The 25,601-nt window shown below is 42.3% G+C and overlaps 1 protein-coding gene across 1 annotated transcript; it reads left to right on the top strand.

Annotated features, from left to right (window-relative positions):
* Positions 1-29: 29 nt before the first annotated feature.
* On the top strand, positions 30-23,059 carry ST7L (suppression of tumorigenicity 7 like). The gene is made up of 16 exons (XM_065698716.1): positions 30-237; positions 1,089-1,171; positions 2,254-2,413; positions 3,248-3,302; positions 3,869-3,984; positions 5,930-6,008; positions 6,763-6,917; positions 7,659-7,756; positions 8,345-8,459; positions 10,264-10,336; positions 10,874-10,976; positions 13,962-14,112; positions 14,247-14,339; positions 17,066-17,205; positions 22,270-22,338; positions 22,544-23,059. The coding sequence occupies exons 1-15, from the start codon at positions 39-41 to the stop codon at positions 22,321-22,323; spliced, it is 1,674 nt and encodes a 557-aa protein (XP_065554788.1). The 5' UTR covers positions 30-38; the 3' UTR covers positions 22,324-22,338; positions 22,544-23,059.
* Positions 23,060-25,601: the final 2,542 nt, after the last annotated feature.

Below are 25,601 nucleotides of genomic sequence, written 5' to 3'. Positions count from 1 at the left end.
CCGGCCCGCCCCTCTCCCGGCGTCCCCCGGCGGCGGCCATGGCGGACGGCGGCGGGAGCGGCCGGGGGCCTCCGTGCCCCGGGGCGGCCGCGGCGCTGCGGCGCTGGGAGCAGCTGAGGCGGAGGGTGGCGGCGGCGGCCCCGTGGGCCCGCGGGCTCCTGGCTGTAGCCGCTGGGCTCGGCCTCTTCTACGTGGTGCTGCGGGTGCCGCTGCGGCTCCGGGACAGCCTGGCGGCCGGTGAGACGCGGCGGGCCGCATCGGGGGGGCTGCGGGCTCGGCGGGGACGGTTCCCCCTGTGCAGACTGAGCTCCTGCGGAGGGCTCTGGGGCCATTGGTGCGGGCCGAGCAGGGCCGGGCCAGGCGCCCGCATTCCTGAGCCTGTCGCAGCGGCAACACCGAGCGCATCCACCCAGCCCCGGGGCTCTCGCTGGGGCCCGCGTCCCAGGCGGCCCGGCCAGTGCCCGGGGCGATGCCGGCCGTGCCCCGCTGCCGCCCGGCCCCCGCCCCGTCCCGTGGCGTCCGGCTGCGTGTCCCTGCAGACACCCGCTCCCGGGGCGGCTGGAGCCTGAAGTGGGGGTGAGCCCGAGCTGCCGCCCGCCCGCCTGTGCTTCTCCCGGGCTGTCGGCGGGGCCGGAGCTGATGTGCAGTAGGGTCAAACCCAGGGGCAGAGAGCGCTGGAAAACTGCCTTGTGTTGGGAATACCGGGAAGGGAGGTCCGTGGGAAATGTGTTCTGAACGTCGAGGATCAACTTGCATCAAAACAGCACATTTCCATTTGGGATTAAAATGAAATAATACATTACATTGGCTTGTGGTCTAGCAGCTGTGATGTGGTTGAACCTGCCTTAAGATTTTACACTGAATTACACTGAATTTTTTTTAGGTTGGGTATATAACCTAATTTACTGTAATAGATGGTTGCAAGCAAGAAATAATACTAGATGGCAAGAATTCGCTAACAAAGGAACATCTGTAAAGCTATTAGGGCCACATTGTAATTTGCATATTTCATTTGGCATTGTTTAATAAAAACCTCTTTGGGTTTTTCAGTTCTCTTGTAAAGCCTTTGTTTCTGTTTCTCTTAACAGTGACTGTGTTCTTAAGCACTTTGACTCCAAAATTCTACTTTGCCCTTACAGTGACTTCATCTTTTATATCTGGGCTGATATTTGTAAGTAGTCCGTGTTTATTTCTTTTAAACAACTTTTAACACCTCTAAGATGACTTTATTAAGGGTAAATGCAGTCAGCTCTTTTCTGGTCAGACTCTAGAGGGTGCCTTTGTACTAGGAAGGAACTTGTTTAGTATCTTCTCTGATGAATTGTATGACTGTTTTGCTATGTGTGTTGTTAGGGTGAGTCTGAGGAAAATCACTTGTTTTAGGGAGGTGCATGGCCGTATGTATGTGCACAGATGTGCATATATGCATAGATATGTGAAAAATGCAACAAACACATGCAAACTCTGCAGGCCTCTCTGTGTAAAGAAAACACTGAGATCTGTATCTCCCTTAACCCAGCTGGTTGGTTGGTTGGCTTCCCACAGTAACTCGGGGGGTGGTGGTGCTATGCAAGTGTCATCATGTAACTGAAAATGGAGCAATGATTCAGCGAGGATCATCTAAACCTGTGGTGCTACATGCAAATCTTTTAGGTTAATCTCTATTTCAGTATTAGAACCTAAAGAAAATGTCTTTTCACATCAGTTAAAACTATTTACCAGAATGTGCAAAGTCTGTTTCATAGGTAAGGTTTTCTTGTAGCCACCACTAAAAAAAAGTGTCTTTTACGGCAGACACAACTGTTTTGCAGTGAGTAGTGTTGCTTGGGACTTGATTGAAGGATTTAGATTAGATATCAGAAGGTAGATTTAGATTTGATATTAGGAAGTTCTTCCTTGTGAGGGTGGTGAGGTGCTGGCACAGCGTGCCCAGAGAAGCTGTGGCTGCCCCATCCAGTTCCAACCACAACCCAACTGAAAGGGTTTAGACATTATTCTAATGACTTGGGGAGGGAGGAACATAGGTTTGACTAAAATTTTACTGTTGTTTTTTTAGTCTCTTTCATGTCATGTGGGTGATCCTGCATGACCAGACAGGCCAAAATAATTGGTGTTAATTTGTAAGCAGATGGGTTCTGTCTACAGTCATTTGCAAGGGGATGTACCAGCTGTGACCAGCTGGCTCCTCATCTCTGATGTTTGTAGGAAGGGTGTCACCTAAGGAATTTCTGGTGTGTTTTCCTCCTGTGACAGGTGTTCGAGTGGTGGCATTTCCGAAAGTATGGCACGTCTTTCATTGAGCAGGTTTCTGTGAGTCATCTGAGGCCCCTCATTGGGGGGGCAGAAAACAGCCCTCCAGCACCAGCAGCATTCTCTGCTGGAGAGAGTGAGACCAGCAGGCAGAACATGCCAGGTATTACTGATGTGTCCCAGCAGTTTTCCTTAGGCTTCAAGGTTGCTGGTTGGTATGAACTGGCTTTTAAATGGCTTTGTCTCCTCGTTAGTGCTTATTAATAATGGTAAAGATAAACAAAATCTTCCAGTAAGCAAAATTTTCCAATACCTAGAAGCGGGCCTACAAGAAACCTGGAGAGGGGCTTTGGACAAGGGCCTGTAGGAACAGGACAAGGGGGAAAGGGGAGGCTGAGATGAGCTCTTAGGCACAAGCTCTTTCCTGTGAGGGTGCTGAGGCGCTGGCACAGGGTGCCCAGAGAAGCTGTGGCTGCCCCATCCCTGGCAGTGTTCAAGGCCAGGTTGGACACAGGGGCTTGGAGCAGTCTGCTCTAGTGGAAGGTGTCCCTGCCTGTGACAGGGTTTGGAACTGGATGAGCTTTAAGGTCCTGTCAAACCCAGAGCATTCTATGATAAATAATAATATGTCTTTGATCTAAAATGTTTATTCTTAAAAATATGGTTAAAATATTTTGCCTATTCAGTTAAAACTCTTTCAGTAACATTAGATATTTTCTGTTCTGAATATGTGCAAGATAAACATTGCATGAATGTAAATGGCAGTGCTTGATCTTTCCACCATGTGCTTTTGTACCCCAGCAATGTTGGGAAGCAACAATGCTTATGGAATAGCAGAAGTTTATAGAGAAGATCATATGTTTCTGTTCAGGTTGTGTAGTGATACAATTAAAACACCTTTAGAAAGTAAACCTGCATTTGCATTCCTGTATTTCAAAGTCAGGGGAATGTTGCCTGGACTCCATATTTTAAAAGTTCATGTTCTTTTTTTCCTCAGAGTGCAAAGTGTGGCGAAATCCTCTCAATCTTTTCAGAGGGGCAGAGTACAGCAGGTATTTATTACCCTACTTGCCATTGCATGTTGTTAAAATGAATTTGGGGGCATACACATGACTTCTGTACAGAGCTCGAACTAGTAATATCAGGAGGCAGCTGGAGACCTGCAGGATTATAGTGGTGATTGATGCCAATCCTGTGTTTAAAAGGCAGCTATCCAAGTTTTGGCAGTTTCAATGTTAAGAATGCAAATATTACTATAACATCTTTTTTTTTTTGAGAGAGAGAGTACAGTAGGAGGAAAAGCTTTATTCAGAGGTTCAGACAGTGATTTTGAATTTAAATTCTGTTTATTAAACTGATGTGGCTGTATTGTAAGTCTGCTTGTGTTACTTCGTAGGAAAAACTGCTTCCTAGGAAGTGAGTTCTCAGGTTGGTTAGTACTTTCCAATCTGTACAGTTTATGGGACAGTAGTACTTGAAACTTCTGGTTAGTAGCTCCAGTCTTTTATTAATAGAATTTTCCTGCACTAGCTTCGGTTGTTAGGCACATTAATGCCCTCTTGATATCAGCATTGTTATTTAGTTGGAGTGCCTCTTATTGACATTTCTCCTGTTAAAGGTACATGTGGGTGACTGGAAAGGAGCCTCTTACCTACTACGACATGAATTTGTCTGCTCAGGATCATCAGAACTTTTTCACATGTGATACAGACGCCCTTCGGCCTTCAGATACAGGTACCAGTGTCATATGCATGGCATATCTGACTGCTGGAGAGTGTAAAGTGGGTATTTAATATATACTGATGGTAGCACAAGCTATTGCGTGAAATGCATTGTGAAATGATAGTTTTTCTCAATTACTAATGAGGTTTAACAGATGTACTTAGTGAAAAGATGGGGGTTTTTCGCCATGTGCTTTGTCTACTAACTTGGAGGCTGTCAGGATCCTGACTTAGTTTAATATCTCACACTTTTCAAATAGTTAACAGCACAATATTGAAAACCTGGATTGTATTCTCAACAGCCAGAGATGTCTCATTTAAACCTCAGTAACGAATAATGCAGTCTGCAGAATTCTTCCATTGTGTTCCACATGTTCAGTGCAGAAAACATTCTCTACCTGGTTATTGTCAGGCTGGGTGCAAACCATTGTCAATTTGTCAAGCTGGGGAAGTGTTACTTGTCAGCTGGCTGTGACATGCTTGACATGAACGATGTGTTTTTGTTTCACAAAATGGAGTGTATTGTCTCGCTCCCTAAGCCAAGACTAATATTTTGTTTCCAAAAGAAAACTCAAACATTTTTCCACGTTATTCTTGCTGGACAGCAGAAGGTTTTGTTCCAAAAGAAACATGTATAGATTCTTCAGTTTTCTTATCGTACTTGAGATAGGCCAGATACGTAACTCCATGAGTTTTGGAGTTCTTTCAGACCTCCAGATTTAGGGTGAAAGCTGTTAGTTCTTGCGCAAAAAGTGGTAGCTCCAAATATGTTGTTTTCCTTTTGCTTAGAAGTTGGGTTTCAGTTTGGGATTTCCATTTTTCCCTAATGCAAGCATAGTGGGAAAGGGTTTAGAGTCATTTCACTGAACTTTTGTTTGCTCCTTATCTGACCGATTTTGAATTCAAGTTGCAATTCAAGTGACCCTTTTGAATAGATAATTTCACCCTTTTTGGTTGTTCCTAGAACACGTTCTGATAAGGCGATAAATTATTATAGTATATCTTGAATTGAATTTGCAACTCAAATGTTCCTGGAGCGGAGGAGGCCCAGGGGAGACCTTGTAACAGCCTTCCAATACCTAAAAGGGCCTCTAAAAGAAAGCTGGAGAAAGGCTTTTGACATGGGCATGTAGAGACAGGACTGGGGGAATGGTTTTAACCTGACAGAGGGGAGACTGAGATGAGCTCTTAGGCAGAAGCTCTTCCCTGTGAGGGTGCTGAGGCACTGGCACAGGGTGCCCAGAGAAGCTGTGGCTGCCCCATCCCTGGCAGTGCTCAAGGTCAGGTTGGACACAGGAGCTTGGAGCAAGCTGCTTTAGTGGAAGGTGTCCCTGCCCATGGCATGTGGGGCTGGAACTGGATGAACTTTCGGGTCCTTTCCAACCCAAACCACTCTGGGATTCTATAAATTTAAAAACAAGTAATTTAACCCTTTGTGATCTGGTAATTGTCTAAATCCTTAAGTATGAAACAATACCTATGCAAGACACAGCACACTCCATCCCTGTTTCCTTTGAAGTTCTGTTTGAAAGCTTAAATAAAACTCTGTGCGGGTCCGTGCAAGAACCTGTGTTTAACAGTTGCTCCTGCCAAGCTTTCAGCAAGTCTGGGGAAGTGTTTCCAAAAATCTGTAGCAGTGTAGAAATTGTACATCTGCCTGGTTGTGTAAGCTGTCTTTGCTCTCGGCGTAGGAGTTCTTACGTGGTCGGAGAATAATCTTCCTGGTGGTGTTGCTTTCTTCAACTAAGTTTGCTGCATGATGAGAAGTTTCAAGTTTGCTGGTTATGGAATTCAAACTCTTGTTTACTGTTCCCTGTACCAGTCGTATAGCAAAGAGGAATTTGCAGAATGGAAGTGAATGTTACTGTGGAGCTGACACAGAGCAGCCAGCATCACCTCAGTTGGCTCTCAGGTGTTTGTCTCTGTCCCTCATCAACCTTTCAATGTTTTTGCAACAGTTATGCAGAAAGCGTGGCGAGAGAGAAACCCTCAAGCTCGGATTAAAGCAGCATATCAAGCTTTAGAGTTGAACAATGAGTAAGTTTAGAGTCTTAAGTTCAATTACTGTGTTTCTAGTGGGGAAGATTAAATGGAGTGATATTGAGTACACTGTCAGTTTTGTGTTCTGATAATTCTGAATAGCTTAAGGATGACTGTGAGAATTCTACATGGGCTGCCAGTTGCACTGAAATATTGAACCATTCTATTATAAAATAGCTTTTGTTACCCTCTTTTCTTGGGTAAGATGTCATTTAATCTATGTATCAGTAGCCATAACCAGTGAGAAATGTTATTCAGGTATGGAACAGTCTCAGTTGAAGAAGAGGTTGTGTTTCAGAGGTGGCATCATGCTAATACTGTTGTTGGAAGTTCGCAGATGTCACTCCTGTGGGGCATTTGAAAATACTCTTGTAATACAAACCAAACAATTCCACACACATCTGTGGTCTGGTTTTTATGTAGTCATGTTGGTTTTGTGCAAAATGTCTACCTCCTGCTTCAAAAAAAGCAAAGCAACCACAGAAACCCGCTCCCAACAATTGCCAGAGCATTTTTAATATTTCAAGGAAAATAATTTGACTTGCTGTTACTCTTTTGTTCTTTCTCCAAATGCGTGCTCCGTAACATGGAAAAGGTTTCTGTTTTCCTGCCGCTCGCCATTTGAACTTGAGGCAATGTTTTGGTACTTGAATATTGTTAGTGCTTTGATACTAAACATCAGTGAAAACTGCCCAGTTCTAATGCTTCTAACACGTAAAAAATACTAAACTTAATGCCTTCCTTATTACAGTTGTGCCACTGCATATGTCCTCCTGGCTGAGGAAGAAGCAACAACTATTGTGGATGCTGAGAAGTATTTCAAGCAGGCTCTGAAAGCAGGAGAAATGATTTACAGGAAGTCTCAGAACTGCCATTCCCAAAGTCCGCAGCATGAAGCACAGCTGAGTAAGGAATCATAACTCTTGGTTTTGTGTGAGCAGAAATGTAAAACTAAAGTTATAATTTGTGGTTCTAGTTTGATTTCCAGCTCAGTGAAGGAGTTCCTACTCTTTTAGCCATGCTTGTGCGTGGCATGCTATGGGATCTTCTGTAGCACCTGAATGAATCTTAAGCAGTGGCAATTACGCTCTGTACTCATCGTGTCTTGTCTTGCTGAGGCTCGGTACATTATTTCTGGGAAAGATGGATAGGTAGAGCAAATTACTGAAGCAGTTAGTGTGTACCGGTAGCATTTGCTCTTATTCTAGCAAATATTTTTAGGAAAAAATAGATTTGTTTTTTTTTTCTCATTTAACCTAGTTGAAAGTTGCTGCCATTGGTTTAGATGGGCCTTGCCTGGGACAGCAGTAGTAATTATTTTATGCTTTTGCATGTGGTTATGAAAAAGGTTCAGAGAATCCCAGAGTGGTTTGGGTTGGAAGGGACCTTAAAGCTCATCCAGTTCCAACCCCCTGCCATGGACAGGGACACCTTCCACTAGAGCAGGTTTCTCCAAGCCCTTTTCAGCCTGTCCCTGAACACTGCCAGGGATGGGGCAGCCGCAGCTTCTCTGGGCAACCTGTGCCAGGGCCTCAGCACCTTCACAGGGGAAGCTTTGGGTTTTTGGGTGGTTTGGGGCTTTTGAGAGAGGGAAAGAGAGGGAAGAACTGAAACTGATAGCCTAATTTTTTCTGTCTTTGTTACCAGGAAGAGACACCAATGTATTGGTGTATGTGAAAAGGAGACTGGCTATGTGTGCCAGAAAACTTGGAAGGATACGAGAGGCAGTAAAAATGATGAGAGATGTAAGTGAAAATGTAAAAAGAGAGCAACTTGTTTTGTCACATTTCCAAATTGATTGTTTGATGTTCCTTTCTAGGCATCATAAATAATCTAATACATTTCTCTTCTCATGAGATTTGTACGTTGTGATTGATTTGAGAACAGGTTTTTTTGTTCTTCCATGTCAGGTTTAAGTTACATAATGTTGTATGTTTCTGCTGTCCAGTTTGCTTCATGCTTGACTCTAACTTGTAAAAATAGCCAGGTTTAGACTTCACAGTGGTTCTTTCACTTGCCCCAGGTGTATCATAAGTTCTTTTTTCATAGGAAAATATTATTGACCAAACCAGCTCACTGTGGGAGTTGTGCGAATTTGGGCTGAGAGTGTGTTGTGTGAGCCTCAATCTACTTATTTTCTAGCAGGTGAATATAGGGAAAAACTAAGGTAGAAATGTGATTCTTTTCATGCTGCTTATGTGCCAGTTTCTAACACTTTGAAGGAAGAGAATGTTGAAAAAGCTTAGATTGCTGTACTGATTTCTGTGAAGTATTTCAGGGATTCAGGTGCAATTCTGCATGTGCTTAATATATTTCTCTGTACTGATTTGCAGTTAATGAAAGAGTTTCCACTTCTCAGCATGCTGAATATTCATGAAAACCTCCTGGAGGCACTGCTGGAGTTACAGGCCTATGCAGATGTCCAAGCAGTTTTAGCAAAGTATGATGGTAAGTGATGTCTATTGGGGAAATGGTGGTGTTTTCATGTAAGAGTGTAGGTGAGGAGGGCAAGGTGTGACTGTCCAGTAGATGTGTACCCCTAAGCTCAGCTAGGTGAGTAGATTCACTTCATCAGCAACAAATAGGAAGCTCCAGAGTCCAAGTTAAGTTTTTTCTTTTGAGCAATGAGGTCAAATGTAGGGAAGCTAAATAGCACACAAATTTTTTTTGTGTTTTTAAGTGACTTCTAATCTGTAAAGAAATCCCTGCGCTCACTCTGCTTCGATTCAAGGATACTGTAAATTTTTAATCTCTTCTGCATCCCTGATTATGCCTAAATTCATCAGACTTTTATCTGTCAGTGCATAGCCCCTATAGTAATTGCTGTAAATAAGCTGGAACAGGTAGTTTTCCCTTCTGTTATCTTCTAGGCTTGGCCTCGTGATTCTCTAAACTGTGGTTGCTTGCCAGAGATTAGCAATGTGCAAGTGTGCTGCATGTCAGAGATTAGTGGTGTGCAAGCTTTGGGCTATTAAATGGCAAGAGCTTGCTTTCACTTTCTATCTCGACTAATACATTTTGGGTACTGTGCAAGTCTAGATAAGAGTTAATAAAACGTGTACTTAATTTCTTATTGTCCTTACAGTTTTGCCATCTAGGTAATGCCCACATCATTAGTGCTGCTGTCAAAGCTGTCCCTTAAATTACCTTCAGAATGGGGGGACACAGACGCAGTATTTCGTGGCCATTATTCCCTGCTTGTGAGCAGTTGCTATGTTCTCTCTTATGTCTGTTCTTTATTGCTTCAATGAATTGAAAGTAGAATATTCTTGCCCAAATCCTGTGCCCCTTCTGCATGGCCACCCTAGCAGCCTGCTTGTGTTACTTGACTGTCCATGGTGTTCTATGTGGATCCTTATTAATTTAACAGAACCATTTCCTTATTTCCTCATGCTTCTTTACGTTAAAATCAGGAATTGTGACACTGAAGAAAAGGTTGCTGATTTTTTTTTTTTCCAAGCATCTGGAAAAATGAGTATGAGCTTCAGACTCTCTGTAGCACCCCTGTGTTTTGCTTGACACGACAGCCAGACTTCTAGTAAGTGATGGACAAGCCCAGGATGGGATTTACAAAAAAAAAAAAGGAAGAGCTATCTGACTGTACACAACATGGTACTTGGGAATTAGACCCCAGACTTTGTCTGCTTTTAAAGTAAACTTGTACTGTGGAGTGTTAACCTTCTAATCTGTAATTGTCAGCTCAAACTTGGCCTCAGATATTCTACAAAAAGCTACAACTAAAAGAATTCTTCCCCATGGAACTGGAAAAGAATGGAAATTGCATCTTCAGTCAAATCTGTCTACCTGTCAGTAGTGTCATTTTTTGGTCAGCTTCAAGTCAGTCTCTCTTTTAGTGTTGTGTAAAGCTCGCTGTTAATTTGCAATTGCAGTATCAGGTAAAAGAAGATTGTTAAACCTCCTTGTGAGGAGAATCACACCAGTCTTAAGTGTGTATTTAAACATGCATGTCTCTTTGTGTTCAGTTTCAATGCTTTGGTACATTAAGAAGAAAAAATTACTCTTTACCACCTAACTACAGCTCTGAGTTGTTAATCAGTTGTTAATCTGACTGGTGAGTAGAAGGGAGACTGTGCAAAGAAATGCTGAGTTTTTCATCCTAGCTGAAATGTTCCAGATGTTACATTCATTGTCTGGTACACCCAAGTAAAAGTCTTTAAGCTCAAAGGATGTGGGTTTAAAATGTTTGTCTTGCCTTAGAATCTTACAGCTTTATTGTTTTATTTTATCATAGATATCAGTCTTCCAAAGTCAGCAGCAATATGTTACACAGCAGCCCTGTTAAAAGCCAGGGCTGTTTCAGAAAGGTAAGCATGCATATGTGTGTGTAGTTAACATGTAATCTAAAGTTTCTATTAAGCATCCATAAAGTTAATACAGGTGAAGATGTTTCTCAAGAGCCCATGTACACACGTTTTGTATCAGTCTTGTTTTCAGCGTCTTGCTTGTGATGTTCAACACTTCTTTGTTTTGGGGATTGGGTTCTGGGTGGTTGTGATGGTTCATGCTAGCATTTCACTTTCACCCTGGTCTGTTTGCACAGCTGATTTCTAGCTTTACCTCCGAGTAGGTGATGCTGTATCAGGGATATGAATAACTGGGCACTCATTTACCTTATATGATTGACATGCTGTTTCAAAAAGTTAAACAAAACTTTGTCATATGGGTATGGATGACAGTCAGGATGCCTAAATGAACATGACCATTTGTCTCCTAGAAGGGTTTGTTTATCTTTTGTGATAAATCAGCCAATTTTTAATGAAATCCAAGCTTACAATGCAAATCAACACCTGGTTAGCATTTCTTATTTATTACTTTTGTTCAGTATGGGTTTTTCCTTTTAGGTTCTCCCCAGAAACTGCTTCCAAAAGAGGGCTCAGTACAGCAGAAATTAATGCTGTGGAAGCAATTCATAGAGCTGTGGAATTTAACCCTCATGTTCCAAAGGTAGGAGCATTTTATTTCCTATTGGACCGCTTCCTATTGTCTGTTGAAAGCAAGTCACGTTGTATTATTGCCTTTCCAGCCCCATGTTCCCTTGGGTTGGTTAGGGTAACTCCAGCCACTAAGGAGTTAAATGCATCAGCATATATGTCATAAATGTTTGGTGCCAGAATTAGTTGTTTGCAATAGGTGATGATCAAACAGGGTTTTTTTTAAACATATAAACTCAGAATTTTCTAACTCATTGGAAAATCCATTAATCTGTTACTTAAGTCCCTTTACTGGGTAAGCATTAATACATAGAAATTTAGATATTTAAAATCCTTAAAGCCAAATCAAGTTCTCCAAGCAATAACCACTCACAGTATTTCAAAGCACTTTTCTGCTGTGCTTCCACGGCTGACTTCAGGACTCAGCTTATGCAAAGATCTACAGTCGCTTAATTTATTCATCCACGTGTCAACAAGATTCAGAGTTGGTGTTGCTACAGGGTGTAATGTAATTGCTGGCATTACTTGAAGTGGCCAAGATACAGATTCCACTGGGTGAAAATAAAATGTTATGTTGCTTTTTACTGTACTAGCATTGGTGATGTGTTCAGCTTGAAACCTTGAATGCAGAAGGTTGGCTTAGTCCAGGACCTAATCCTCTCCAAATGATCACGGAGTCCCAGTGACCAGTGCTGGGAGGGCTGGAATTATCCAGCTGCTCTATTCTGTCTGCTTGTCCAATCTAATAGAATGTGCACTGAGAAAGCTAATTGATGGGAGAAATTGCTGCTTGTGTGCATGACTGATCAAGAGCGTGGCAAGTTCATTTCAGACAGTCTCAGACAGATTTTTCTTTAGCCTCTGCCTTTAGGGGAAGAAGATTATAACGCATTATCGTTATCTAAAAGTGCTTTTATTTTGTGTATCCTCCAGTTGTTTCAGGAGCTTCACATACATTTTAAAAGAAGCTAAGATACCATTTCAAACAGGCTATTAGCAAAATATATTCTGTAGATCTATAGACAATCATAGAAGTTGATTCCAGGTTTTAGCAATTTGATCTTCTCTTCTAACTCTGTACCTATCTAGTCGTCTTCATGATTGATTTTTTTTATTACAATAATGCTTTGAAACATGAGTTTATTAGATGGCAGGGCAGGAATTGGTGCTGGCTATCCAGAGCTCTGAAATGCTCATAGTCCAAGCAAAGTCAGTGGACTAGTGGGGAAGAAAATCTGGGTTTGGAATTTGTAGTCAGTTCTGTCCCATGGACTAAAAATAAATGAGTATATGAAGTTGAAATCCCTTTCTTCTTACATCTGATGAAAGGGGTTGTCTTTGCACATAACATCATTTTGCATAAGGAAAATAGTATTTGTTTCTCTTTGTTCTGAGTTCTGCTTTTACAAGGATGGGTTTTGTTTGGCAAGTGAGGAAGGCATTTTGCAGTGCTGGAGAACTGGCCCTCCTGAGCTGTTTCACTTTAGAGATCTGTAACTACATTTTGGTCATGTAGGAAACAATCTTTTCCAATTATCTTCTGAATATATTAGAATTTTATATTGTGTATAAAGACTTTCTCAAATCTGCAGACCCCAAGGTATTTTCAGTGGTGAGACTTTGCCTGTTTTATGGTTGAACACTGACATGAAAACCTGCCAGACTCTTGAATTTTGCTCTTTATGGGTAACGTGGACACAGAGACAGCCAACGCACTGGCATGGAGTGGCAATACTTGCAGTGGGGCTTCATCCCCACCACTGTGCATGGTTAGTAGTGATGAGGAGTCAGGTCAAGGGTCAGATATTGGAGACCATTTTCCCACAGCAGCCCAGTGTGAGTGATCCTTCCCTGTGTTAAACAAAAATAAATTAAAAAGAAAAAAATTGAAGAGGATTAGAGGGGATTAGCAGGAGTATTCCCCTCTGGAGTGCAGGCCCAAGGCACTAAGGGAAGAACCTAGCCAGGCAGTAAATGTGCTTTATTTGGCTAGGGCATAACCCCTCCTACATTCCTTCAAGAATCTGAATGGGAAAAGTTAAGTCCTCAAACTGGATTAGTAAATAATCTCATAGTTTGTGGCATCTGCTGAAATAAATCGGCGAGTTAGCTGCATTCTTACACTTCGGGAGACAGTCAAAGGAATTGCCAGCTACATTGATCAAAGAATGTGGATTAACTTTGGCTGTGATTCAGTGAGACACTACATGGTAGGAAAGAACGACTCACAGGTAAATCCTGGAGCTGAAGCTGTCATTTCATTCCTGTAAAAATTACTCATCAGGTTTTAAAAGCTAAATTCAAATGAATACCTGCCCTTTTTAATAGCTATGAGAAAATAAAATTGCATGTCCTGTGTTTCGAGGGAAATGGAAAATGATTGATCCTTGTGTTCCCTGGCCCTGCTGTGCAGCAGCTATTCTGCTGATGGAGGGGCAAGGCTGCAACTGAAAAAAACTGAAAGCAAGAGATACTTTGTGGTAGTCCAGCAAAACCACGTGAAACCAAGATCTTCCTGGGTTTGGTTTGTTGTTATTCCTTTGGTTAGCACACTGACACTTTCTGGTTTGCTCCTCATACTTGAGAGCTAACAAGTACTTAGCCTCCCACGTTGAAACTCTGGGTGATGAAATGATGTGCAAAAATAACCTCGGTGGTTTGGTTGTTAGTAGCCTAAACTTGTAGCCCATTGCTATTGTACCTGCAATGTTACACTTGTATGTATAGTCCACAAGAATGTATTTTTATTTTGCCTTATTGAAGATGCATGGTTTTTTCCTTTGTGTGTGAAAACCCCAAATTGAGTCTTAGATAAAACATGTGTTTTGCTGCTTTTCACTTCCTATGTGGGCTGTCTGCTCCGTGGTGGGATGGGGCTGGTTCTTCAACAGGCAGAAGCTAGCCCCTGTGATATGCTCGGTTGTGCCTCAAATGATCATTTATGTTTCACAATTCAAAATTCTTGACTATTCCATGTCCTTTCCTTTCTTACTTTCAGTATTTACTAGAAATGAAAAGCTTGGTGCTACCTCCAGAGCATATTCTGAAGCGAGGGGACAGTGAGGCAGTAGCGTATGCTTTTTTTCACCTCCAGCATTGGAAGAGGATAGAAGGGGCTCTAAATCTGCTACACTGCACATGGGAGGGCAGTAAGTATCTCTCCTTTTTTTTTTTTTTCTATACAGTAGACTAGTCTCTCTGCCTTTATTCATCTCCAGCACAATTGGTTCTCTTTGTCACTTGGTTTAGATACGGATCTAATGTCACTCGCTCTTTTTTTCAGCATTTAGGATGATCCCATACCCATTAGAGAAAGGTCATCTGTTCTATCCCTATCCCAGTTGCACAGAAACAGCAGACAGAGAACTGTTGCCAAGTAAGTGGTTTCTAAGCAGTAATGATAATAAAACATAAGCTAAGGACATGTTCAGCTTGTGGTATTCTGTATTTACCTTACTGTGAATTTTTTAGTTGGAGCTTCCTGTGAAGGGGATTCAGCTGTTTGTTGCTGTCCCTCCCAAACGATCCTGAAGCACTTGACATGCATGTGTGCTAAATGTTAGCTTGATTCTGTAACAGCGCAAGTCCTTTGGAGATGAAATCTGTGTCTGGTACATTCAGACCAAGTTTGGCCAACTCTGAGAACAGCAAAGTGGGCCAGTTCTGTAAGTTACTTTTAGAAGAAGTCATGGATTTGACTGCTGTTGTAGGGGAGCGCTCTCCTTTTAGCAAGGAATAAATGCATGATTCCAGCCCTGCATTTCAGCATCTAGCAGAACTTGTTAAACGGTTAAACCCTTGGTTTATCTTAGCTTCACAGAATATTGCTTTCTGTCATTAATTCATTGGTACATATTTGTCTGCTTCCTCAAACTTTTTATCTATGTATGCATTTATGGATTTATACTAACACTTGACACTGAAAAGTAAGTCTTCTTCAGCTGCCCATTACTTCAAGATTACTTTGTGCAATGACGAGCCTACATGTGATTTTTTCTTTAGATGAGGCAAACAGACTAATCACTGGGCTCTGTGCTCATTAGATTTAGGAAAATAGCATTAATTCAGATCAGAATTGGACTGTTAATTGTACATGCTAATAGAATTCTGTTGGGGTGAACTTCTACATCATGAAGAAACACAAGTCCCATGGGACTGAAAAGGGCTACTGCAAAAGCACCAGCAGAACCACTGAGACCACAGCTGCGGAAAGGAAAACTACGCATACTTGTTTCTGTTTCAAAAGCCTGAAGTTATATTTAAAATGTGTAATTTAAATTTGCCCCCAGACTGCTTTAAATTACTCATTTCTCACTTATGCAGGATATTGCACAAGGAATTCCTTGGTTAGCAACTACCCCTAAATTGTAGACTTCCCAGCATAATTAAACACCAACACATGCAGCTATTTCAACAGGATCACTCACGCATTCCTGTTATGTTTTAAATATAAACCTACCCATAAATAAAATCATCTTAACACTTTTATTGCAGAACTTCCTTGAGAAATCTTGACACTTTTGGTTTTGGTTTTTTTTGTAATTTATCTATTTAAAATAATGTTGACCAAATCAATGATTCACAAATCCTATATTGGTCTGACTGGTAGCAGTTCTGTGGCTGTGAACACACAGATTTATCTTTAGATGTCCTTATCTATTTTGGATTTGATTTTGATTTTTCATTGTAGGAAAAACTTACGTTGGGACCTTTCCTAAATTATATTGCTCCATGTTTCACATAGTATGAATGTAAAAGTGTTCCATGGTAGACAAGTGGTTTCTTTGGTTGTGCAGTAGAGAGGAGCAAGTTACTATCACCTGTACTGTGGCCTATCAGGGCTGGTTGCATATTAAGGTGAACTGATAGTCTCTGGAAGAACATTAAACATGGCTGAGGAGCATTAGACACAGAATTCCAAATGTTCTCCTTAGTAGTGCTCCAAAATCATATACGTAAAAGCAAACCAAAACTCAAGCACTTGACCATTAACAAGTTGCAAGGGCACAAACCACTTCTGCTGGGCTTGCTCTTACAATGGAAGCTTATTATATGCCAGCATTTAGGGGCAACAACTGGGAGGGTAAAGTGTCTTCTTCCTCAAACTTCAATTTAAAAATTAATATTATTGCATTTTCTTGTTTTATGAGAGGGCTTGCTTAAATTTTGAGGGTTTTCTTAGATTTTAAGCATAGTTTGTTAAGCAGCAGCATGCTGCCCTTTCAGAGTTACTTACATCTATAGAAACTGGTTTTTGTCTTCATTTAAAAACCCTTTAAAATCACTGGATAAAAATTCAGAGCTGCAGGTATTCTGAGCCAGTAATTGCAAATTCACACATGGGTCCTCAGCTAGTAACCAGTAGTAGTGTCTTGAGTGCTGAAAGCTCCAGATGCCAGTCCCTAGTCTGTCTAATCGCGTGCTTTGGATTTTGTTACCATGAATTGGAAATTGCAAGGAGCTGCTATGTGCAGAATTTATAACCTGGTCCTGGTAGTGTTTTCTTTGAGGTCTGCTCTGTCAGCTGCTCTGAAACAATTTACTGTGGCCTACGAAGCAGGAATCTTTGAGAAGTATTAAGGAGCTACCTTGCATATACAACGGGATGGTTGCATTGGGCTTCTTACAGGGTGGGGAGAAGTGCTGGTCTCTTCAGGTAACAGGATTAATGCTTCAGAGGGTTGAAACACCTGAATTGTTTCAGTCGGTTTAGGTAGTTTGGACAGCTTGTGAATTTTACAGTTCTTCCCGCTGTCCTATTGAAAGAGTAGGTACCGAAACCAGCCTGATGAAATGCTTCAAAAATAAAGCCCATGCAAGCTAAAAAAGATTGGGAAGAGAAAGATGTATCAACTATTAACAAGCATAGAATCATGGAATGGTTAGGGTTGGAAAGGACATTAAGATCATGTAGTTCCAACTGCTGAAGAATTTAATATAGGGGAAAAGGTTTGAGAAGTTTAAGTGCTGGGACATAACGTGCTGCACAATAGTCCCTACTTATTCCCTCTGAAAGCCTAGAACTGAGGTACAAGACTATAAGTAATCCAGAAGACTGCCTTTGATTATCAAATACCAATAATTCTCCATTTTCCCTTTCAGCATTTCATGAAGTCTCCGTTTACCCACAGAAGGAGCTCCCCTTTTTCATCCATTTCACAGCAGGCCTGTGTTCCTTTTCGGCGATGCTTGCCCTCCTCACGCACCAGTTCCCTGAGCTGATGGTCATTTTTGCTAAAGCTGTGAGTATTCTCTTTGTCATGGGGTAACCTGTGGGATGTTTCAAGCTTAGAGGCTGGTGGTGAAGAATGTTCTAGTCAGTCTCATGCTTGTTGGGCATGAATCATTTTCTCTCCTTTTGTAAGAATCTCAATAGTGATCAACACTTGTTGAAATTTGAGCAAAATGTCTGATTTGGAAAGATACTGACTGTTACTATAACAGCATGGCTTTAATTTGCCCTCTTATGGTAAGGGAGCAGCATTTCAGAGAAATTCTGGCACAGAGCACTGTGGTGAGTATGGATTTTATTCTCATGGAAGTCAAGACTGCGGTGTGAGAACCTTGGATACATTTGTTGACTGGAGATCTTGAGAAATGAGTAAAAGGCAGGCTGGGCTGCAGGAAAAAACAGGTCTCTTGCTGAGCATTGGAAACTAGTAGCATGATGTGAATGGAATGGATGGGAGCAGTGGTCAAGTAACTGTTAAGTTCCAGCTGGGTTCAGCAGTTAGCTAGCTGCCACTTCCCTTCTGGGAACCAGACCAATGGGTTGATATCTCACCCGGTTCCAGTTACTCGATGGAGAATGTGTTCAGTGCCCACAGTTCTGTCATTTGAGTACTTGTTCAAGGACAGAAATTAGACTTGACAATGGCAATCAGGCTTTTAGGTAGATATGTTTCTAATCCAGGCTGCTTTAAACGTATCTGAATACGTCTGCTGTTGAGCTGTTTGTTCCTATGGGTACCTTCTGTGTGTCTCCTTTCTCCTTCTCTCTGCCCTGCTTTTTTCCAGGTTTCTTTTCCTTATTTGTTACCACTGCTGCTGGCTGTAACCTTGTCCTCTTTCCCTGCACTCTGAAAGTTGTGCTGTCTCATTTGACCAAGGGAGGAACTGTCTAGGCAGCTTCCCCTCCCCACTTCTCATTCTAAGCCATGCAGTAGATTTGCCCTTTATTGAACTGTGGAGCTCATGTTGTAAAGCAGAGTGGCAAGTAAAGAGCTCTGAACTCTCAATGAATCATTTCTTCTAGCTTTTCTAGTCAAAATAGAGGGTGAAAGGCATTATGCTTTCTTGCTGTTTTAATGCAGCAGGTAATGGAGACCAGGGAGGTGAGCCTTTTTGCTTAAGAATACTTAGTTCCTAAAAGCGTTGGCTTTGCTAGTGATTCTAGTCTACAGTGTCCAAGTCATGCAGGTCTGAGAGTGGGGCCTCATTTCCACACAGTTCTGTTGATCTTTATGTTGGAAAATGTAGTTGGACATGCCAGTGACAAATTTCAGTGCTGCTCATAATTGGCTGGGTTCATAGTAACCAGGGTCTAACTATCTGCTTGATTAATTCTGTAAGGACTGCATTAGCAAAGTTGTATGATTTCCAAAGAGATACAAGGTCAAATGTTATGCTAACAAAGAATTGCTTGGTGAAGTTCTCTGCTGGGTTTCTTGAACCAAAAGAAAAAAAGACTTTGTACAAGTTAGTTGGCTTTGCATAATGGCATTTTGAATGTCAAGTGACGTGTCCAAATGAGGAGAAAAGACTCCCAGGGTTTGGTCATTTGGCAGTCTGTTTATTTTGCTTGTTTCCTATAGGAAAGGTTGGATAGTGTCTATTCAGTTGAAAAGATGGTCAAGAAACATGCATGTTGCTGCGTCATTCCACCAAGTCCCACTGGTGGCAGGAACAGAGAGAGAGGTTCTTGCCACTCACTGTACCAGCTTCATGCTGGTTAAAGTGGAAACTGTGTACTGAGATAAACGGTGAAGAAAGGAATTCCATGTTCATCTCTTGAGATTGACAGCTGACAATACAATCTTCCAGTGTTCTGCTATTTTAGATGCAATTAATGTGAACTCCCAATAATACCCATAATTATTAGATTATTGTGCTCTTGATCCCATTCCTGATGCATTCAAGGCATTCAGAAAACTTGCAAGAAACAATGATACTCAAAATCAAACTAACCCTTCTGATTTTTATTCATAGATTTCTTCAGTATTTTAAGTACAGATAATACTGTGATGCCTGCTAACACTGCTGTGTTCTGGAAGTACATGGTACTAGCATCTAGTTGAATTTTCATACCGAAAATGGAAGTTTACCTTCTATTTAAAGGCATCTGCCTCTCTACCAAAAAATACTGTAATAAAACTATTATTTGCTGTATGTAGCATTATATTTGCAGGTAATTCCAGTGCTTTAAGCTTTCTACATTATTTTTTTCCCATGTTTTTAATTATTACAAGTATATTTTCATGGTGTGTTTTAACTTATTACATACAGTAATTCGAGATAATAAAGTTCTAGATGGTAGATACCTGGAGTACCTTGGCCTTAATGAAAAAGCAATATAAAATATTCCTAACAAATTGTTGAACTGTTAAATTTCCCAACAAATCCAGAACAGAGCTTTAGGAAGGATATTTGGAAAGTATGATACATACGGAATTTTTCACTATAAATCTCTATAAAGTGACTTAAATGTGACTCCTTAGATTACATTTCAGTTGTTTCTTAAGCAACCTGTTTCCAGCAATTGAACCTACAGCAAACTGCAGGCCTCTAAAGGGTTTTAAGAAGCTGAATACCTTTGTATTGACTTGAAAAGTCTGAGTTTACATATTTTCATTTGTTAGTGCTTGAGTTTGTTTCCTCCATAATAAATCACAGGGTAAACCTTGGCAAGTTGCTAAAAATGTTCCAAGTGGCCAAAAATCACAATGAAGCATTTACTAGTTCCAATGTATACAGCTAATACACCAGCAAGAGAGACCGGAGCGCTGGCGCTGTCCGTGGGTCAGATCCTTCTGGAAGGGGTCTGTCCTGGGCCATGCTCCCAGCCCTGGGACCAGGCACCAGAGGGGGTTTCATTGGGTCTTGCAGAGGTGCAAGGGTTTCCCGGCACCAGGGACTGGTGCTGGCATTAGCATTTACAAGCAGCTGCAAGAAACCTGGAGAGGGGCTTTAAACAGGGGCCTGTGAGGACAGGACAGGGGGGAATGGCTTGAACCTGCCAGAGGGGAGATTTGAGATGAGCTCTTAAGGCAAAAGCTCTTCCCCGTGAGGGTGCTGAGGCGCTGGCATAGGATGCTCAGAGAAGCTGTGGCTGCCCCATCCCTGGCAAGTGTTCAAGGCCAGGTTGGACACAGGGGCTTGGAGCAAGCTTATCTAGTGGAAGGGGTCCCTGCCCATGGCAGGGGTTGGAACTGGATGAGCTTTAAGCTCCCTTCCAACACAAACCATTCTGTGGTTTATGGGTCCAGTTAGAGCCAACTGTGACTTCCCATTTCTCTTGCAACTAGGACTTTAAATATTCTCTGATGAAGGGAAGATGTGCCACTGGGGACAGTGGCATAGGTAGTGGTAGAGAACTCCACGTCAGCTGAAGTACAAGTACAGTTGCTCTCAGTGGATAAGAGCTCAGCCTTGCTGTTTGTTTCAGCCAGATTTCTGATCTCTTGGAGAATCACCCTGTTCTTGGTCATCAGAGACCAGCAACTACTTAAGGAAGCTGGTCAGAATATCCTCAGTAAGTGACAGGAGGGAGGAAGCACACAAAAGGCATGGCTATAATCTGTGTAGTTCACTGAGCAAGCTGAAAAATACTTTTACATAAAACAGCCTCTGAAACTGCAGACAAAAGAGTCTGATCATTTCTCCGTTAAGTATGGATGTTTAGTTTTTCATCATTACATAGGTGGAGAACTGGGTAGCTCTGTAACATCTTGTCCAAATCCTTCTGTAATCTCTTACGAAGACACTAAGAAGTTTGCCTTCAGGAAAGCCAGAGATGCAGAGTGACAGCAGGCGCTGCAAATAGGCTTCTTAGAAGTTCCTGAAAACAGCTAACCTTCCAAGTGAGTCAGTCCCATTCTTTAAGTCCAAACTTTATGCTACTGGAATAGGCCAGTAGTAGTTAATATTAAAGTACTGAAAAAATATTGCAGCAGTGTTCCTGCTAAATCCTACTAAAACCAACTTCCTTGTGCAGGGAGTTGGACAAAATCCTAAGACAGTCCGTTTTCTAAAGTGTTTTGGTACGGATTGCTTGATATTTTCACAACAAAGCAAGAAGTCATGGGACTTACATTAAAAATCAGCTATTTTTTATGATTGCATGATTAGAAGAAAACATTTCTCATTCTTGTTGTTTGTAGCTCCCCGTTAGAGGACTTCTTGCCATTTTGCCGATAGCAGCCGTCTAGGGGGGAGAAAAATAGGACTAAAGAGAGCCCTGTCTGGCAAGTCCTGCTTTCTGTGACACACTGTGTTACTCTCTGAACAAATCCCTCTGCCACTTTCCCCAGAGCTCATTAGTGAGACTGGAGAATTAACTTTTGAGCCAGCTGCTGAACTTTTCATATTTATAAACACTTGAGTCTTTTGCTTATCTAAGAGAAAATGTGTATAGTTTGGAGATGTGCACTTCCCTCCAATGTGAAATGAGTGGTTCTACACTTCATAGAAAAAAACCAAAGCCTGAAGTTTCCTGTCACAGCTGAGTGTCGATGCCAAGGGCAAAGGTTTCTTGCCTTGCTAATCTACATCTTAACTCATGCACTTAATGTGAAGGTGCCACACGCAAGCAGGCAGGGAAGAAGCTAGCTCAGTGAAAAGCTCCTGCGCTGCTCCGAATGTTATGTTTTAAAAGCCTTTTTAATGTAATATTTGAGGTTATGATAGAAGCCAGGAGGGCCCAAGTAAAACCCTCAAAGTAAATGAGTCCTGTCATTGCTGCCTTGTGAAAAGAGGGTTTGTGCAAGGATAACGCAAGTCCCAGTGGAATACTTGGGGGATGGGTTGAGAAGGTGCAGAGGAGTTTGCACCATTTGTTTTAGCCTAATCTTTATTTCTGGAACTGTTTAGATGGCATCTAGAATATGGATCCTGTCTGGAAGCATGGGCTGGTCTTGGTGGATGGTCTGTTCAGTTTTCACACATTTGAGTTGATGACCTATACAGAATCCATGAACTTCCAAGAAAACACACTGTCCTCCTCCCCAGCCTGTTCCACACTGAAGAGGGTGGCTGGGAGAGCTGTGGCACAGAGAAACGCTGTCCTAATCCCCCCTGCTTCTCCCTAGGTGCTGCGGGTGCTGTGGCCTGTGAGTGCTCCCAGTGTTCTGGCCTCCAGCTGAGTGGCCTGCACCAAGGTGAGTGGATGAGACTGGAGCCCTGCCTTCCAGAGGCGTTTTTCTTCTTTTGTATGTCTTGGGTGATATTTAATGTTTCCTACAAGCCTATTTCATGGCATCAGCTCTGTTGCCTTGAGGGAAAGATACAGAGTGGTTCTGAGCCTGTGAAAAGACATTGGTTTGGAAACTGAGCTAATTTGTTGTTGTGTTCTATTTCTTACAGTGCTCTGGGACTCTTCTTTCACCCCTCAACTCCATTATGGAAAACATCAGGGTCTTCCTGCTGTCCAGTTTCTGGCATCAGCCGACTCCAGTGTGACTGGAGGTGCTTTCCATGATTGTTCTCATAAGCCTCACCCTGGGTGGTTACCTGACCCCTAGATGTGTGGGACAAGGAAGAAAGCTGTGCTCTTCAGACTCCTACCTTTGACAGGCTTCCATGTTGGTAATGGTGCTTAACTTATGAATTCCTTCTTTGGCCTTAGTCTGTAATCATCTAAGAAAACAATTTTTGTTGAGCAATACCTTAATCATACAACTGGAAGCTGATACTTCCTCTGTAAGAAAGGAGAGGACACGAATGGAGCAGATGTTTGGAGTATTGACACTTCCTTCTCAGCTGCAGATGCACCAGATAATTGGCTTAGGTTTAATTTTATAAGCCTTCTTCAAAATATTTGTTAACAGCAAAGTATGGTTCTGCTTTCTTTATTAAAAGGTTGCTTCTTAACACACTGAACTTGTTGCCTTCTTAAGTGTCTGTTTAAATTGGATTTTAGTGGGCAAACAAAGATTTGTTTGTGTCCTATAAGCTTGCGTTATGCAAGGAAATGGAAGTATAAACTCCTTCACACTGATATTTTAAATTTAATTGTGTATCTTTTGTCTTTCAAACCACTTTGCCTTGAAGCACAGGCTGCTTTCTGAAACTGCCAAAAGTGGTTGTGATATCTGCATGGGAGTCTTTTGGGAGACCTGAACTTTCAAGTGTTAGTCCAAAGTCTCATCGTTGTTGATATCAAGACTTGAAGAGAGCAGAGATGTGGAGCACTCTTCAAAGGAATTGCTTCATATACGGACCAGCTACAAGGGTTTGTTTACTGCAGAGGTGAAAAAATGGCTGTGGCAGCCAAGTGGTTTGAGGTAATTGGTATGACCCCCATTAGAGAAAATGTCTCCTTTCTCACATTCAGGTCCACTGCTTGGCATTGAGGAGGCAGAGTCACGTTAACCAAGGCTGCTTAAGGGTGGGAGTGATAAAAATAGCCCAAACTGGTGGAGAAATGCTAATTCTGAGCACAGGAAACGTTGGCCATCGTCTTACATTTTATAGATAAACATATATACTTACCATGATAACTAGGGAGATTTTACATGTGTAATCTTCACTGATCTTGGTGAAGGATTGATGTGAGCTGTGACATCGACGGCTGCTTTCAAAGGTGGTGTAAATTATTCTAGTTTCTCAATTTTGGATGGAAGAAACTTGCTGTAGCCTTCTCTGTTCTGTATAGTAACACCTAAATCAATCAATCAGAGGTCAGTTTGAGTTGACCTGTAATCTGTCTTGATGCAGAAGACTGGGAATGACTTTTTTGTTGTTCTTTTCCCAACTCCTTCTTTACGTTGTAAGCAAAGTGCTATCAGGTGGAGAGTTGCCTATGCATCTCATGTAAGTGTAACTTATTTGTAACCCTGACTGAGAGGAAACACACATGTTTAGCTAGAAATGCTGTTGTTCCTCTCCACTGTGTGTATGTATTGGCTGGGCTTTAATCCAAGTGAAATACTTGAATTCATTGAGGAGTCAAGAGGGGAGCCCTACACAAAGGTACTATCACATTTTTTGAGTTGCCTAACTACTAGCAGGTAATTTTCTCAACTTTCTTTCCAGCTGAATGTATGTCATTGGAGCTGTTTCTCACTGTGGAATCACTGTGGTGATTAATAGATATGTTGTGTTCATGTAATTTCACTTCTTGGTCCGCAGGGGCCCATAAGGTAACCAACCTAATGCTTTTTAAAGTTGAACATTTTCCAGCGTTTGTGTGGGGTTATAAATGAAGCACTGCCTCCCATGTATCATCCCAAGAGCTGCTTTCTTTCACTGTCCTCCCCTGACATAACAGTAACAGAAAGGGGATGGGCTTATGCTGAAAGTATAGCTGGCAACAGGCAGTGTAATGAAAATCTTCCTCTCTCTGCAAGTGCCAGTAATTCTTGAGGAAGGAGGAGCTCTCTATATGATTTCCTAGCAGGGCTGTTCATGCAGTATAGGACATGGATTTGCCGCTTTGGAGCAAGGCACTACAACCTGATCCATATCATGGTAATAGCCTGTATCAGTCCATATGCAGTTAAGTTGCATGCATATATGTGTGTGTGTGTGTATATATATATATATATATATATATGAGGGGATTCTTCCCCTCTGCTGCACTCCAAGGAGACCCCCTGCAGCCCTGATCCAGTTCTGGGGCAACAATACAAGAGGGATGTGGAGCTGGTGGAGTGAGTGCAGAGGAGGCCATGGAGATGCTGCAAGGGCTGGAGCAGCTCTGCTCTGGAGCCAGGCTGAGAGAGCTGGGCTGGGGCAGCCTGGAGAAGAGAAGGCTTCTGAAGGGGAGACCTGAGAGCAGCTCCAGTGCCTAAAGGGGCTGCAGGAAAGCTGGAGAGGGGCTTGGGACAAGGGCCTGTAGGGACAGGCCAAGGGAAATGGCTTGAACCTGCCAGAGGGGAGGTTGAGATGAGCTCTTAAGCAGAAGTTCTTCCCTGTGAGGGTGCTGAGGCACTGGCACAGCATGCCCAGAGAAGCCAAGCCAGCCAAGCATGAGCATGTCTCCAGAGTGTTCTCAGCCATGTGTGGCAGTGCCTTCTCCTCCAGAGGCGATGACTTTGTGCTGAGCATCTTTATGGAGGCAAACTTTCCACTGGCTACTGATGCTGTTAGAACAACAAAGCTCTTAGAGCAGCAATGAGGCAGTTTAGACTAATATTTCTTGGTATCATGGTCTCGTTAAGGCAGCTCTAGTTCATGTGGGCTTTGAACCACATCAGAATTATCCTCTGGGGAATGAGCTCTCTTGCAGTTATTTACCATGCTGTGAGCCCTTTGCTCTCTGGGGATAGATGTGTGTGTTACTAGCTTTTGTGCATGTGTATATGTGGCAGCAGGACTTCTGCTGTCAGAAGCCCTGGTCACTGAGGTTTGGTGACAGATTCACATGGAGATGGTTACCCCATAGCCCTGCCTGCTGCACTGGAGCAGTTCCTGCTCTGGG

Source organism: Lathamus discolor, chromosome 19 (genome assembly GCF_037157495.1).
Source record: "Lathamus discolor isolate bLatDis1 chromosome 19, bLatDis1.hap1, whole genome shotgun sequence".
NCBI classification, from domain to species: Eukaryota; Metazoa; Chordata; class Aves; order Psittaciformes; family Psittacidae; genus Lathamus; species Lathamus discolor.
The sequence above is the reverse complement of the archived record's forward strand: the minus strand, read 5'-3'. Positions and strand labels throughout refer to the sequence as shown.

Coding starts and splice junctions, on each gene's coding strand:
- ST7L (XM_065698716.1), top strand. CDS start 39: ATGGCGGACGGCGGCGGGAGCGGCCGGGGGCCTCCGTGCCCCGGGGCG. Junction 6,009..6,762: donor GCTTTAGAGTTGAACAATGA/GTAAGTTTAGAG, acceptor TCCTTATTACAG/TTGTGCCACTGCATATGTCC. Junction 14,113..14,246: donor ACACTGCACATGGGAGGGCA/GTAAGTATCTCT, acceptor TCTTTTTTTCAG/CATTTAGGATGATCCCATAC.